General features: G+C 38.8%; 1 protein-coding gene across 1 annotated transcript in view; it reads right to left on the reverse strand.

The window, feature by feature from the left end:
- ELP2 (elongator acetyltransferase complex subunit 2) overlaps positions 1-17602 on the reverse strand; it is a 43000-nt gene extending 25398 nt beyond the window's left edge. Inside the window, exons 1-11 of the mRNA XM_026496205.4 lie at positions 16863-17602; positions 14675-14753; positions 11283-11353; positions 8123-8279; positions 7793-7870; positions 5819-5883; positions 4960-5026; positions 4344-4484; positions 3133-3228; positions 1798-1898; positions 1466-1597 (exon numbers count right to left, since the gene is read on the reverse strand). Of these exons, the coding sequence (XP_026351990.2) occupies positions 1466-1597; positions 1798-1898; positions 3133-3228; positions 4344-4484; positions 4960-5026; positions 5819-5883; positions 7793-7870; positions 8123-8279; positions 11283-11353; positions 14675-14753; positions 16863-17000 (1125 nt within the window). The 5' untranslated portion in view covers positions 17001-17602. The remainder of the gene's footprint in view (positions 1-1465; positions 1598-1797; positions 1899-3132; positions 3229-4343; positions 4485-4959; positions 5027-5818; positions 5884-7792; positions 7871-8122; positions 8280-11282; positions 11354-14674; positions 14754-16862) is intronic.
- Positions 17603-17669: the final 67 nt, after the last annotated feature.

The raw sequence follows: 17669 nt of genomic DNA on the forward strand, positions 1-17669 counted from the left end.
TCCCTGGCTCATTTCATAGTAGAAACAATTCTTCTGTTTTTTGGTGTGTGTATACAGTTGACACACAATGTTACATTAGTTTCAGGGGTACAACATGGTGATTCAACATATCTATACATTATGCTATGCTCCCACCAGTGTAGCTACCACCTGTCACCATAAACACTATTACAATACCATTGACTATATTCCCTCTGCTGTACCTTTTACTCCCATGACTTACTCATTCCGTAACTGGAAGCCTGTACCACCCACCCTCTTCACCTACTTGGCCCAACCCCCACCCCCCTTTCCCCTCTGGCAACCATCAGTTTGTTCTCTGTATACACAGGTCTGATTCCATACTAGTAGAAATAATCTTGAAGGTCAACTCCAAATGGAAAATATAAGAGAAAGAGTAAATCATTCCATGCATCGAGAAGTCAAATCCTCATATATGATACAACTATTACAAAGCCCACCAACTAAAGGTTATGCAAATCCGTGAATACTTACTTTACTTAGAATCTACTGACTCACATTTCACTCAATGCTATTACTTCTTTCATTTATTATTACCTGATTTAAAATATATTAATATACTATCCCTCCCGTAAGTGCCATGCCTAGGTTTTCATACTGTACAAATACAAACTCATTGAAGCATCACAGAAACCCTATGAGTAGGTGCTATTTCTAGCCACATTTCACAGAGGAGGAACCTGAGACAGGTTAGGCAATGTCCTCGAGGACACAGAGCTAGTAAATGCTGGTGCCGGGGTCTGAACCCAGGCTGCCTCCCTCCAAGGCCTATGCTCTTAGCTGCTGTTCCTGCAATGTTGTATCCTCACGTCCAAAGAAGCAGATCAAAAGCAAATTAGAAAGTAAGAGATGGAATAATGTGGAGGCAGCTACATGACTAGAGAAAGATTACCTCTTTGATAACAGACTAACAACTATAAAAAAAGATGTAAAAGAACCCAGTATCTAGAGGACCATTTAAAATTACACTTATCAACACCCCTGAGAACATTAATATATTCCTTCACAAAATAACAGGTGGTCCTACTGCCCTTTTGTCAGTTGGACCCAACTGTCCAAGGAAAGACCAAAGCATGCTATCTTCCTTAAGAAGACAGGGAAGTTAAACATTTTAGGAAATACTCCCATCAAAAAATTTACAGAACTTAAAGGCAGAGCTTAAAACGTATATAGCTTAAAGTTCACTTTTGTAGAAAGTTTACTTATGTGCAAATTTCAAACCCTCAACAATGCTGGACAAATGAATACTTTTAGTCTTAGAAAAGCATAAGTTTCTTACTTAGCATAACTACAGTGTAATGTCTATAGTAAGAAGTGATGTCATTTGAACTTAAACACCTCTACTATGTTTCTGGAGAGTATTGTAAGTATGTAACATAGTTTACCTAGGTTTCATTTCACTCTGTTTAATTACAAATGCTTTACTTAAAAACACTTTTCTTACTGGGTTCGCTGCATTCTGTTTCCAAAGGTGCAATGCTCCATGGAAAGCATGAGCGATGATCATGGAGCCATCTTCATTGAACTGGCAATCATAAAATCCCAGAGTATTTCCACCTACTTCACCTACTCGAACCTTTGCAATAACAGAAAATAATTCACAATCAGTATTCCACACTTGTCACAGCAGAAATCGGAGAGTCCAGAGATTATGATGTTCCCTCTTACTTAGGGAACATAAAGAGTAAACATCTGCAGCTCCAGAAATATAGACTTGGAGGTTAAATATTGTTTATTAAACCCAATTTTCTGTTCCTTCAATATTCACATTTTTACCTGTTCTAGCCAAACTCCTGACTCTTCATCTGGAGCCCAGAGAATCATGGTTTTATCCATGGAGGCGGACAATAATCTCATTGGCTGCTGAAGAACACCATCTGAAGAATAAAAGCTAATGTCTTAAAGTGACCAACAAGCATGACGTTGGTAGATCAGCAGGAAATGGGTACTGCAAGAACACTCACTTGCAGCATTACAATAGCAAAACTTCTGGAAACACACGGAAGTCTACCATTAGAAGAACAGATGAACAAGTTGTGGTATATTTAGACAATGGAATATTATACTTCAATAAAAATAAATGAGAGCTACATGAATCAACATGGATACATCTCCAAAACATGTTAAGCTGAAAAGACAAGTTATAAGATGAGAATACATATTGGTATCAAGTTTTAACAACTGTAAAGCAATACTGTTTGTGGCTACATAAATGTGTAGCAGAAGTATAAAATCACTCATGGGAATGACACGCAGTGAATTCAGTCCCGTAGTTGCCCTAGGAAGAATGGAGGGGAAAGGGTTCAGGAAAGAATATACACAGGGGTCCCTCAATACCAATAATATCTTTTTTTTCAAACTGCAATAAATATGGCATAATATCAACAACAGCTGAATGGTAACTACCTGTGTATTCATTATTGGTATTTTCTACTCTTGCCCAGGGGAAGGGGCTAGGGGAAGAATGTGAGGCTTGTGCCTTGTTCAGCTCTACACCACAGCACCAGCTTCAGCAGGCAACCATCACACCATAAATGGAGATTGAGGGCAAAAGAAAGAGGGAGAAAGTCTTTTTTTTTCATAAATGTTGTGTCTCAGTATTACACCAACTTTCTATTTCCAGGGGCAAAAGTTCCAGTGAAGTTGAAGTTGGCTTACAAGTCAGTTTCTCTTAAATCCCATAATGACTAGATGAAAACTTTAAAAGGGAGTTAAAAGGGGTGTGGTGGTTTCAGCATCACAGCAGTGATCACACTTTTCCTACTCAGGATTGTAAGTTTCAGTGGAACTGGGTGTCCAGAAGAACATATCAGCAGCTGCAGTATTGAACTTTGCCAACTTAATGTCTTGTAGTTGAGATTTTTCTTTATTTTTTAACCGGTTTTTTTTTTTAAGATTTTATCTTAAGTAATCCCTACACTCAACATGGGGCCCAAATTTACAACTCCGAGATGAAGCACTGCATGCTCTACTGACTGAGCCAGCCAGGCACCCCTATTTGAGATTTTTAATCAAACTAAAAAAGAAACCCTCCACTTCATTTGGTCAGCTTAAAATTCTAAACATGAGATTTAAATGAAATGAGGAATATGTGTGTATTCTTTTTCCTACCTTCGTAGAACGAAGGCTGCCAGTGAACTGCATTTACCCAGTTCTCATGACCAGCCAGCACAGTCTCCAGAGTAACTGCACACACTACCTTAGTACCTGTAACAGAAACAATGACATTTTCTTTTCTCAAAGCTCTTCTAGAAAGAATTTTCATAACCCAAGTTGTACAATTACATACGCCCCTTCAAAAATTAGAACATGATTTAGATTCAACAAAAAACTAAATTTCACTAATTTAATCCATTCAAAATCACGGAGAAAAAAAGTTCTAAAGATATGTAAGTTTTTCTCTCAATTTTTCTCTATTTAGTCGTAAATACATGTTAAGGAATATATTCAATTTTTAAAGTTTTCTGGAACAGCTACTGTTATATTCCAATTAAAAAGCAAAACCAGACATGTCAGCCTCCTGGCTATCCACACTCATCATCAACATGCAATAGCCTAAATACCACTTTTTTAAAAACTTAAGATAAATGCAGAAAGAGAGGAGGTCAAATCAGTATTGTAACCTTTCAAATAAAATAATAAAAATGTCACAAAAATTTCATATTTGGGAATAGCTAGCTACTCGTAACATGCTGGTTAAGGATTTCTTGGTTCTCCCCATAAAACTACGTTACCAAAATCTCAACTCTAATGGGCTTTAAAACCAATTACAGTAATAATAAGAAGAGTATTCCTAGGTGAACAATGCTCACTGAGGGCTAACTTTATAATTTAGTTGAACACTCAAAAAATATTTCCTTCAAATACAACATTCCAGCAGGATCTATCACGCAACGGTACTGTTCTGATTCCAGACAGTAAGAAAATCAGATTTACATATACCACTCAAGTGTAGCGCTTTGGCTTGTCTCTTATTCAGTAAAGGTATGGATAATTCTCTTTATTCCTTTAGATCTTCCTATGCTAAAACTGCAAATTTGGCATCATTTTATAAATTACTGAGAATGTTTTACTGAGAAAACATTTAACATTTTCAGCAATTTTTAAAAATCTTACTAATATGGTTAGAAAAAAATAAGTTTCATATATGAAAAATAACTTATCCTCAAATAAAACCTTTTTTTTTTTTTAAAGTGCATAGTATCAGTTTCAGGTAGGGATTGGATACTTCTGAAAAACTAACCTTCACATAGGTGTGTAGTGAAACAGATAAATGAATGAGCTAGGAAGCTGTTACATCAAATATTTTCATTATTACTCACTTTCATTTTCTATTGTAAAAGTATTTTCCTTCAGTTTTATATTATCATCATCCTGAGTTTCTGAAGATGTTGATTTTATATACAGCTTCCATATTCGTATCAGGCAATCTTGTGAACAGCTTGCTAGGAAAAGATCTCTACCTAATAAAACAACAAATGTTACTATTTTTTAAACATTATATTCTTAAATTTAGGTATAAGACTTTCTCTCTACAATATGCTGATCTCTAGATTTCCTGAAAAAATGAGACTCTGCTTCCCTACCCTTTATTCATTTGACCTGTATTTTCTTAGTAACACTGGCAAATATACATACAACACTAATAAATGGTTACAATGTGCAGCATTGTTATACAGTCCACAAAATTCTACAAAGAACTCAAGAATGTTTGCATATGTAATAGTCAGCTAGTGAGCTCCTTAAAACATCAACTAGTTTCATCCTCTACCACCCAAATTAATAGTTAACAAAGGGGTAAGTATCCTCTTTTCTAATAGGGACAAAGAAAAATGTTACATACAAAGGAAACATTAAATGAACATATAAGAGGCTGCTTTCCTGGAAGTTCCACACACTTGCCCCATCATATGTACTTCAGCAAGATTTCATACTGACCAAAGGTTGCCCATTCCACGCCTCTTATCCAATCCTCATGTCCACAGAGAAAAAGCACTTTCTGAAACTAGTAAGATAACAAAAATCATCGGGCTTGGTGTAAGAATTTAATACTTTATGTATATCAGTGATTTCATTTGGGGTCACAGCCAGTCCCAATGCACAGTTTTTGCTTGTTTGTTTGTTTTTAAATTGGGAACATTCTGATCAAGATAAAAAGATAGAGCTCTCATTTGGGAATAAAAATTTCATTATCATCTAACTCATCTGAGTAAGTAATATAGTATCCATAGACCTTAAATAAATACTGTAAATGTTTACAGGATAAAATGACATGTGCTGTCCTATAGAAAAAAGTTGGGTGGTTGGACATTCACAACCATTGTAAACTTTCTTATAGGATGCAAAGAAACAAGTATCTCCATGATTAAATAAATAAGCCTAAAGTTAAACTACCTCTTTTCTGGAACTTCCCTTCTGTAATTTAACCACTCAACATGTAGGTAAAGCTCAGAATGACAAATAAACACTATCAGGGGAATTTCACCATAGATATATGAAAATTTACAAAAACAACAAAAAAATCCACTACCACAACATCTTCCTCCTGTCCTTTCCCCATCCAACAATCTGTTTCCCACCTAACAACACTGGACCAGGTGGCCAAGGTAGCGCTTACTTGGTGTTCAAACAAAGTGGAAAACTGTCTAAGAGAAGACTGTCAAAAAAGATTCTCCTACTGGATTATTATGGTTTAAATTAGAATATCCCTAAAATTCTACAATCTGGAAATAATCTGTATTAAGATATGTAATTAAGCAGAACATAATTCTAGTATCTTAATGAAATCATTAATTACCTGGTCATCTCGCTGAACGAATAAATGAATTTTGCAGTCATCATCGCCACATGCTAATATTGGTACTGAAAGGATAAAAGAGGCTTTACTGTAAATATTCCATCACATGTTATGATTATCACCAATGCTGGATTCTAAGCACTAGGTAGTTAATCCAGGCTTCTATTTTCCGCACCCTGAACAAACATTGAAAGTGCTCAATAAATGTCTATAGGAATAAAATGAACACTCTAAAACGTGCTATTAAATGGTTACTTAGAGAAGAATGACTGAGAGTCCTTTCCTCCATCCTGTGTCACTTGTGATAGAAGTAGTGGTGAAAAGAGAAACACAAACAACATTTCACCCAAGTCAACCAGAAGATTAATCCAAGAAGTTGTTAACCCAACTGAGTAAAAAAATGTAAGAGCTATGAGGCCAGCACCACGACTATTGCACAAAGATTTAAGGGTATGCTTGTCACTTCAAGTATCTTACATTTTGTTTGAGAATTCAAAAATAAAACCAAATTCATGAAGCAAGTGGAAAACAAAGTAAAAGGCTGTGTAATTATTGCACAATTTTAAGTTGCTAAGAGAGTAGATCTTAAAAGTTCTCATCACAAGGAAAAAAAAATTCTGTAACTATGCATGGTCGGGGACATTAGCCAGACTTACTGTGGTGATCATTTCTCAATATATACAAATATCAGATCATGATGTTGTACACTTAAAACTATTATGTCACTTATACCTCAATTTGTGGGAAAAAAAAAAAAGCAGGTAAATACGTAGTTAAAACACTATTGGGGCGCCTGGGTGGCGCAATCGTTAAGCATCTGCCTTCGACTCAGGGCGTGATCCCGGCATGATGGGATCGAGCCCCACATCAGGCTCCTCCGCTATGAGCCTGCTTCTTCCTCTCCCACTCCCCCTGCTTATGTTCCCTCTCTTGCTGGCTGTCTGTATCTCTGTCGAATAAATAAATAATATCTTAAAAAAAAAAACAACAAACTATCAAAGATGAGGTACAAAAACTCATATCACCAAAGGACTGCAGATAAATAAGGACTCTTTTTCTAAGTAAATGGAAAAATAAGTGTGTTTTTCAAAGATTTTCTCACTTTAAATCAAGTGAAAAATAAAACTCCAGTCACTGGCCTCAGTGTGCATGAGAAGAAACGAAATTCTCCGTTATAAAGCCAGAATGCGTGAGTTCCTCCTACTGGGATCCCTCACACAGAGCAAAGTGGGAGCATCACATGAAACGGGGGAGCTACAGTTCCTGCTGCAGAGCGCGCTGGAGGCTGGCGGCTTCCAGGCCTGCCTCTCTCCGCCGGGTACGTCCTCCAGGAACCTAAGGTGGCAGAGATGGACCGACTCGCACTGGCCATCAACTCTGGGGAGGATCATCAAAGGCACAGACAGACAGGTTTCATAGCAAAAGGGAGAATTTTGTGCTGGGAAATTTTAAGTGGTCTTGGGCAAATGGTCATTCTGTAGGATGTGAAGAGGCGCTCATCTTCACAGAAATGTTCACAGGGTCCATCTTCGGTATTTTTTCAACTTATTCTAGACCTTCACCTTCAAAGGGTTAATTTTCCCAAATCAGGTCTACAGATGTTGATAATATATCTGATAAATAGCAGTATCAATCCCAAGTACATGTTAAGTCACTTAAATTTTCAAGGGTTATCAAAATTCTTAACAGCTTCCCTTAATTTTATGTTCTATACAAAGATCATTTGAATACTGAAAACAAAAGTACACCATAATGTACAGAGTAGTAGAGTCATTATGCTGTACACCCGAAACTAATGAAACATTTTGTCAACTATACTTCCATTTTTTAAAAAAAGTATATTATCCACGTTTCAACTTGTTTCATGAAAACATTTAGATATGAAATTAAGACCTAATGTTTCTTTTAGGTTCTGGTTGTATGAAGACATAAAAATACATTACTGTTTCAGTGTATACTTAGCAGGATACTCACCATCAGTATTAGGCAAATAAGATAAGCAGAGAGCCAGAGTGAATCCATTTCCAAAGTTCAAGGTCTGAATGCACGTTACTAAGAAATAATAAAAAACACCATGAACAGCTAACTGTGAGCTCATCCGCCCTGAAAGCCCTAGGTGCAGAGGGGATCAAAGAGGTCAATCCTGACCCCCCGCCAATGACCATGTAAATTTAAATGATCAACCTTTAACAACATTACAGAGAACAAAATGACTTAAAACACTGAAAAAAATGGTATGTATGTTCTTCCATCATTCATTGGACAATTACTACTTCCTTTGGAGTATAATGTCCATAAACCTACCTTCTGCACCCTTTTTAGACCAGATTCGAACAGTAGAATCGGAAGCTGCAGAAACTATCAGTGTATGTAATCCAATATCCGATGCCCTCCTCTGGTAAAGAGCATGCACTGCGTAAACAGGTCCTTCATGGCCTTGGAGATGGACTGCTTTTAAAAGCTACCTCAGAAAGAATTGACAAAAACACGGTGATAAAAAAAGGAATTAACAGTTCCATCTTTATTTAACTAAAATCACAGAATTAAAGGTACAGTTAAAATGCCTGACCCAGAAATACATCCTTTCAAGTTGAAGAGAATGTAAACTTCAGAGAAGCTGGTCTGAACACAATAAGAACACATGAACGTGCACAGCCTTTGACACAGCAATTTCCCATCTAAGAATCTACCCTGAGATGCTAACCACACTAGAGTAACAGATAACAAAAGATAAATGCAGAAAGACATTCATGACACACTCTTTACAATAGTGAAAAACTACAATTAATCTAAAATTGCTAATAGGGAACTGATTAAATTGTTATACACAGACACTGTAGCCAGTAAAAAAGGTAACATGGAAAGACAACCACAACACTGACATTTTTGAAGACTACAGCCAGCTTTGTGAAATGTTCCTTCTTTTGGATTAGTGTGATATTTCCTCATGATTAGATTCCGGATATACATTTTGACATCATTACTATCCACGTACATCACATCAGGAAGCACATGATATCACTCTGTCCCAATTTTAGTGATGTTAACCTTGGTATCCTAGTAGAGGTCAAGATGATTAATGTTATATATTAGGATCCATACACTAGCTTCCAATAATGATTGACCTTTGGCTTCTTTGAAAAACCATTTTAAAAAACTCAAGTACAGTATAATCTCTTTTATGTATAATTATACACACAAAATAGAGAGGTAGAACAACGTTCATTAGAACGTTAACTGTTTTGTACTTAGTTTTCCTTCTTTATACTTTTCTGTATTTAAACTTTTTTCACATGAGTCTATATTATTACTCCCTAAAAAATTAAATCTATTTAAAGTACTCACTTTACTTTTTTAAGCAGGGTTATATATCAACCATCAGAGACCTTTAAAAACTCAAACAAAAGAAACCTCTCAAGTTCACCAGCTTGTTAAAAAACAATGCTCAATCATCAGAGACTCAAACCTCTCATTATACCAGCTTAGAATTATTTCCTTTTATCGGAAGTCAAGGTGTGTTGAGCTCCTGTGTACATGGAAATGAATATGGAAAGGAACCTGTAAGCCTCTAAGGTTTTCATGTGTGGACCCATCCCCTAAATCCTCTTATTCCCTTCATCCCCCTTTTATACCTTTTACCTTCCTGCTGTCCTCCTCCTCGTTTGGCCTCACATTCTCTTCTGGCCTCTAAGTTTGCTGTCTGCCATCAGATACTCGCTCAGCCTACAGTCATCTCTATTGACAGAAGCATGAGGCAACGCTGAGGAAACTTTTCCAAGGATTACCTCAAAATCTCAAAAATGAGTGCTCAAATCATTCTCTGGATTCCTCTGCCAAGATATGTCCAAGTAGGAGTTAAGTTTGCTACACCCCTCTTTGCTCTCATTCAAGTCTAGGTGCTTCCAAAATCCCCACCTCCACATCTGCCCTCTCTTTCTAAGGACAAGTCTGGATGTCTGGCCAGCAATTCAAGTGACATGTCTATAAGTAAATTCCACATCTTCCTTCCTACTTCCCTATTTTTCTTTGTAGAAGCACCTTTCTCCCAGAGCCTGAAAACAGAATCCCACTATTTTTAATTACTCACTCCCTTAACACCAGCTCCCACTCCTCTGATAACCAGTCAATGTCAAAATCATATTCCCTTCAAAAACACACCCCACACTGCTTTCTTCATATCTTTTCCTACTCTAATTTGGCACACTGCTGTCAGATTAATCTTCTTTTGACACTCATTTTCTTCTGCTTAGAAATCATCAATGACTTCCAAATGCCTGCTAATAAAGAACAAACTCTTAAAGCTGATATTCACATTGCCATACAATCTTCTCCTACTGTACTTTAGTACCACCGCCTACAATGAGTTACCTAGGAACATTTCCAAAACCATGTTGTGCAGAGTTATAAGGAATGCTAAGCGATTTAAAAGGAAAAAAAAAAATCAAACTTGAAAGAAGTTTGGAAAATGCTAGTTAAACAAAAATACTCATGTTCATCCATGTCAGAACTCCGCAGGGATTGCACTATACTCAGGGTGCACTGGGACTCTCTAAAGAAGGTATAGCATATATACCTTAGGTATATATACCAAGGTTATTTCCCAACCTTGAGTGCCCATAGATTCCTTTTCTTCATGTAACTTCTTGAAAGATGAATAATTCTCTGAACAAACTTTAGAAAACCCTGCGCTAAAGACATCTTAGGCTTTGGTTAAGACTGGATACTGATGACCAGGTGGTCTCCTTTATCACCTGAGCTTTTTTATTCATGCCATTTTTCCTACCAGGAATTCTCACTCCTTAAATTCCTCCCAAGGAAACCATCCACACTTTAAGACCCAACTCAAAGGCCACCTCTTAAAACTCTACTGAACTCACATGGTTGTGGTACAGCATGTTAAGAGTAAATATCTACGAAGCTACCCTTGTACTTTAGCTCATCAAGTACATTTTGCCATCAAAACCATGTACATGACTCATAAGCAGAATTCTGCCTCCTCTTCATCTTCTGCATGACGGATGCTCAAATGTCTAACATGCTTTTAATCTTTGCTTATAAGTAGAAACAACCCAATGCCCATCAATAGAGTTCCATTCATACTCAGCAGTGCACATTATAACATTACTTAGAATTATGTAAATCTATACCTACATGGTAAAAGCTGTCCTATGAACACAGGCAGTGTTAATTTTTGCTATCACTGAAAAGAGAACAAACGGCCCCTGTTCTAAGTGCAGTTTGAAAACTATTCCAAAGTGATGGGAAATTCACAGAAATGAATGACAGCATATGAATACTGGAGCAAATATTAGAGAAAAGGGTACAGGGCATGTGAAGTATAGAAGATACAGGATCTGGATTACTGATAAGAATGAAGCGACTTCATAAAAGAACACAGATTTTAGGAAAAGAGCTGAAAATAAAAGCAGATATAAGTTATTTAACTATAAACATGTCTACCCACCTGATCATTCTCTATTTCCCAGTGAATCACTTGATTATCAGATCCTCCAGAAACTAATTCGGTAGAAGAAGCTGAAAAAAAATTGATTTCCATAAATATATTTATTTTTTTTCCCAGCTGTTTTCAGAACTTTCAAAGCTATAGAAAAGATATAAGAAAACTCATATACTCCTTACCTAGACTTCCCAACTGTTAACATTTTGCCACGTTTAACATCTCACTTTCTCTATATATGTTTATGCATAGACATCTTTGTTTATGGCAAACCATTTAAAAATAAGTTGCAGACGTGAGGACCTCTGACTCTTAAACACTTTATCATGTATCTCCTAAGAATTGGAACATTCCCCTACATTGCCACAATACAATTATCATATTCAACAATTTTAATCGTTGACATAGTATTATTAACGTAACATACAGTCTATGTTAAAATTGCCCCAAATTGTCCTAGTAATATCTTTTATACCTTTTTAAAATTCTGAATCTAAGGACCACACATTGCATATTTGTCATATCTTTTTAGTGTCCTTTAACCTAGAATAGTTTCCCAGTTCCCCTTTTTTGTGACAATGAGTCCCAGCCAATTGTTTTGTGGAATGTCCCTAGTCTGGATATATCTGACTGCTTCCTCATGTAAGATTCAGACTAAACAGTTTTGGCAGGAATAACATATATGAGATACTATACTCAGCTGCTGCTATCAAGTATATGACATATTTTTGAAATAAGACAAATATTTCAAAGTTTTTTTAACCATTTATAACTTCTTAAAGATTTTATTTATTTGACAGACAGTGAGAGAGGGAACACAAGCAGAGGGAGTAGGAGAGGGAGAAGCAGGCTTCCTGCTGAGCAGGGAGCCTGATGAGGGGCTTGATCCCAGGACCCTGGGATCATGACTTGAGCAAAAGGCTGACTCTTAACGACTGAACCACCCAGGTGCCCAACCATTTACAACTTACTGTTGATAACAAATGGAGTAACAACCAAAAGGGGGGTAAATTTCATTTTGATTTGGATTTTCCACTTGTTTGTTTCTTCTGGCCTATGTGCTAGATACTTAGGGGAAGCAGCAGGGGGATTATCTAAAGGACATTAGACTTGTTGTCAGAAGTCTCAGGTTCACGTCCTAACCCTAGCACCAACCAGCTGTGATATTGGGCTTTAATTTCTTTATACATCACAGAAATTATGCCATTTAACTACATGATTTTGGAAATTACTATAAGGTACATAAAAGTAATGTGTTAAAATTCATTTTAAATATATAAAACAGTATTTTTTTTAAGTAGGTTCCACACCCAACATGGGGCTTGAACTCATGACTCCGAGATCAAGTGTCACATGCTCTACTGACTGAGCCAGCCAGGCATCCCTGAAAATATGAAATGTATTATTAAAATTTTATGTTCACTAATACTTGGGTTAGAAAAAACATCTTAATTATCTGGTGACAGTGCCCTAATCTTAGAGGAAATCAAACATAATAGTTATAGATTACAGTGAAACACAAGCAATTCATTTTATGTAACCTCACTTTTAAAGGGAAGATAAAATACACTAACCCAAATTAATATTTTATAATAAATCCCTATACAGAAATTCAAGTAGTCTTTGATGTCACTTGGTGGCAATTAATATAATTACAATTGTGCTTTAATATCTGCACCAACAGCCACTCTTTCTATTATTTAGAGGTTTTTACTGACCTAACATGACTAATCCTACATTACCAAGTGAAATCAGTAGCTTATTAAACTTTTTTTAATGTCACAGATAAAGTCATGGCAAAGTCTTACTCATTCAGGAACTTTTGCATTTGCACATGGCTCAGAATACTCTCAATAAATGTTTATGGAAAGGAAAATAAAATTAATTCAGAGTCCATAAGAATACCACAGTAGGTATCTATAAGACATTTGAGGAAATCCCATAGGATTTCAGAAGCACCATCTAAAAGCAGTATGTTAATTAAAAATTCTTGAGTCACAGAATCATAGAGATAAAAGAGACCTGGAGATAATCTAGTCCAGTAATCCTCAATTATTTTGGCACCAGGATTCTTTTACACTCTAAAAATTTTTTGAGGGGGCGCCTGGGTGGCTCCGTCATTAAGCGTCTGCCTTCAGCTCAGGGCGTGATCCTGGAGTCCTGGGATCGAGCCCCACATCAGGCTCCTCTGCTGGGAGCCTGCTTCTTCCTCTCCCACTCCCCCTACTTGTGTTCCCTCTCTCGCTGGCTGTCTCTCTCTCTCTGTCAAATAAATAAATAAAATCTTTAAAATAAATAAATAAATAAATAAATAAATAAATAAATAAAAATTTTTTGAGAATCCCAAAAGCTTTTCTTTTTATGGCCTATATGTACCAATATCAACCACATTAGAAATTAAACCAGAAATCTGAAAAAACTTTTTTATTAGTTTATTTAAAAGTGATGATGAACCCTATCACATGTTAACATAAATAACATTTGTGAGGGTCAGGGGGAAATCCCTATATTTTCCAAAACAAAAAAAATTAATGAGAGGCACTGTTTACATTTCTGCCAATCTCTTTAACATCTGACTTTATTAGACTACAACCGGATTTTCATACCTGCTTCTGTATTGAATCTGTTGTGGTATGCCACCATATAACTTGAGACAGAATGAGAATGAAAAGTGTCAGTAACTTTTTTTTTTTTTTTTAAGATTTTTATTTATTTGACACAGAGAGTAAGAGAGCACAAGCAGGGGGAGCAGCAGGCAGAGGCAGAGGGATAAGCGGGCTCCCAGCTAAGCAGGGAGCAGACACTGGACTCTATCCTAGGACCCTGGGATCATGACCCAAGCCGAAGGCAGACGCTCAACCTACTGAGCCACCCAGGCGGCCCTGTGAATAACTTCTTGTATTATTCTGAAAATAATTTTGACCTCACAGGTGTTGTGAAACCCTAAGGTCACCCGATCGAGTTCAAGCGTTTACTTTCCAGGTGTTACTAAGGTGTAAAGTGGGGGTGAAGAGAGATGCAATGTCCTGCCTAAAAAAGCAACAGCTTGTCTGTGGCAGAAAGAGATCTCAAGCCAAATCCTCTGGATCCCAGCCTGCACCCCAGCACAGGCCCTGCTTACAGGCTTTCAGTCAAAAACTGTGGGCAATGGAGAGGGTCTAGCCAGAGTCAGAGGCTGTCTCTACACTCATCCTAGGCACTGCTGTGTTATCCATGGTTTAGTTCCATGAAGTACAGGTCAGATATTTCACTGGGCATACCATTTTTCTTCTGTTTTCCAACTGCATAAAATCAGATAAGCTAATGTTAAATTAAAACAAGTGATAAAAGAAAAACAACTAATTATACTTTATCAGGAAACAATTGAGATAATCTTTAACAACTAGATTAATACTTACAACCATCTTGTTTACAAATCCACTGTATGCAATTGACTCGAGCAGTGTGACCATTCAGGTTGGTAATAACAACTCTTTTCTTTACAGAAGAAAACACCAGTTAGTAAATTACAATTTATCCTACAGAGGAATTAATACATTAATAAAAGTCAGATATCAGCGGTTTTGATACTAATCAAAAGTTCAGGATTACTTCAAAACGAATCACCCCTCTTAATTCATAAACTTTAATCCATAGCTTAAACCATCCATTCTGATGTGTGCCTGCCTTTTCCACTACTCCACATTTCCTATGTCCTGTACTCTCAGCACACTGAGCTCTCTGGTTTTCATCTGCTAGCTCCTACTAATCGCCTCCATCCTTCTCTACTGGACAGCCTGTCTTGACAGCCCAGGCTAGGCAAGGTAACTCTTCCTAGTGTCCCCACAAGTCTCAGGGCCTACTTCTACCATGCTTACACCAATCTGAGGGCTTTATTGAGCAAAAAAAACCCTCAGTAAAGGAATTCATGATTACTGGATTCAAATTCGTGACTCAGCTTTGCATACCATTGCTAATCAGGTGTTGGGTCCTCCAGCCTTAATGATACAAAGTTACCAGCCACAACTACTTCCTCAGAGAGCAGATCTCTTCAGGGCCTATAGTCAAGTTCCCAGCAGCCCCTTAGACTGTGCTTTCAGCAAAATCCCTCCACACTGTTGGCTTTCTTTACTTCCCGCACCACTGACAATATTAACTCTATGCCTATACAGTGCCTTCCTCTTTAGAGCCCCTTTCTCTACTGCCAATAGCAGTAACTTCCTATTTGCTTATATGCCAACTGAAATTCTCATGACGAGAAGGTATGCAAAATAAATGTGCAAAAACTAGTATATTTCATATGTAAGTTATTTGAAGTTGTGAAACAACTTATAGTATATTTCCCTGTCTCTCTCACTAGATTAAGAACTCCTTAATGATTAAGATCTTCTGATTATCTTGGTGTCATCACTACCCAGTCCAGGGCGAGCCCACAGAGGGTCCTCAAAAATTTGCTGAACGAATATCACTCCAAAACTTTATTTTAGCATCTGACATGCTCTTATTCCTATACTAATTAAGTGCCCAAACAGTAAATATTTAACAAAACACAGTACTTTTTAGGCCCAATATACTTTTTTTGTAAGTTAAAATCCCCTAACATGACCACCAAGTTATCATTAAAAGTAAAAATGTAATGGAAGACACAGGCACAAATACATTAAATGGCTGTAGAAAGATGGGCTTCTACAGCTGACTGAGTAAAGTCTACGGTTGGTTTTCGTGCTTTCTCTTGCCAGTTAAGAATGCATGGCAGTAACCGGAAACTGCGACGGCAACCTAAAGACAGGGAAAATGAGTACAACTATTTCATATATAAATTTGAAAAGGTTATGAGAATGGGATCTTTAATCAAACTAATAAAGCAGTACAAGAAATACCGACAGCTATTTCCTGCACTGCATTTTCATTTCTAGCACTTTTTTTTTTTTAATACACTGAGGCTCTTTTTGAGAAGTAACACTAATTGTATCGTCCAAAATTAGACAATGATAATGGAGTCATAACAACTCTGGGAAGAGTGCAAAAACTAGGCACTTCAAAAGTTAGGTAGGTACCGCACCAAGAGAATAATCAACTGACTGGGTGAAGTTCAGGGAATGTAGAAGTCCTGCCTTAGTAGTAAGGTTACTGCTTACTTACTACTTAGTAAGTAGTTACTGCTTAGGATCCCTAACCCCTTCGACCTTTATCCCAACAGCGCCTTCTTTAAAATGTCTATTCCCAACGCCAAAATAAAAGTGATTTTCTTTGAAACTCAATACAAACTTATTAAATAAATCTGAAGGAAAATACAGAAATGAGCACCTGTGATACGGCTTTCATCCATACCTAAATGGCAAATCCTTTAAAACCCAAACCGGTTAACAGTATGACAGTTCCCACGGAAGGCTTCAGGTGGGATTACGGGGGCTAACAGGCCACTGGCAGGACCTGGTGACCCCAGACTGTCGCGGCGTGCAAGAGGACGCGCGCACCCATGGGAGACTCCTTGCCCACAAACCCACCCAGCCGCTCCCCAGGAGCGTCCACAGTCTGCCCCGAGCGCACGCAGAGAATTCGGCCCGCCGAAGAACATGGAAACGGGCGTCCGGCCACTTCTCTTACCTTAGGGTCATACAGCACCACGGAACAGGACGTGCCGAAGGCCAAAAGTCCTCCGGGCCCGGAGCTCCAGCTCAGGGCTCCCCGCACCCGGTTTGGGCAGCAAAACACGTGAGTTATCTCCAGCCCCGGCGCTACCATGCTGCTAGCTGGGCCGCGGCCGAAACCTGGGCGCGCACTTCCGCCCTCGGAGCGGAACTACTAGCGCAGTTGCCTCTCCCGCTGGCGTTATCCGCACCGCGTTTCAGAGGCGGCCGAGGGCGGGGCGGAGGCGGCTACGCCCCCGCCCCGCCAGGCCCGCCCCCTCTCCTGGCACAAGTGGTCCTCAGTGCCCGGGCGCAGATACTAGCTCTCTTCTGGATCGTAGCCCAGCGCAGAAGCACAACCTCCGTCCCAGGAACGAAGGCCTTACTGGAGTGGCTCAGGACCTTCCACAAAGACCCGGGGCTCGTGTGCCTGTCAGGACCATCCCGCTGCCCCTCTCGGCCAGGGAGGGGGACGGGGCTGGCCGGGGGGCCTGGAGCCCCAGCAGCGGACGGGGCTGGCCGGGGGGCCTGGAGAGCGAGTCTCGGGCCTCAGAAAGGCGCAGGGCCGCCGCGGGCCTCGAGGAAAGGGCCCTCAGCTAGCTGGTGTCAGCGCTCGCAGCCCACTCTGACCGCGCCTTTGCCCCTCCCGCTCCTGCTAGCCCCGTGGCGCCGGCGAACAGGCGGACACGCGGATCCGCCTCACCGGGACGGGATTCCGGGTCGCACTGCGCATGCCCTGAAGTCATGGCCGGCGGAGGCGGTGGTTCGCGGCGGCGCGCTGCGC

The sequence above is a fragment of the Ursus arctos genome, unplaced genomic scaffold, assembly GCF_023065955.2.
Source record: "Ursus arctos isolate Adak ecotype North America unplaced genomic scaffold, UrsArc2.0 scaffold_17, whole genome shotgun sequence".
Taxonomy (NCBI): Eukaryota; Metazoa; Chordata; class Mammalia; order Carnivora; family Ursidae; genus Ursus; species Ursus arctos.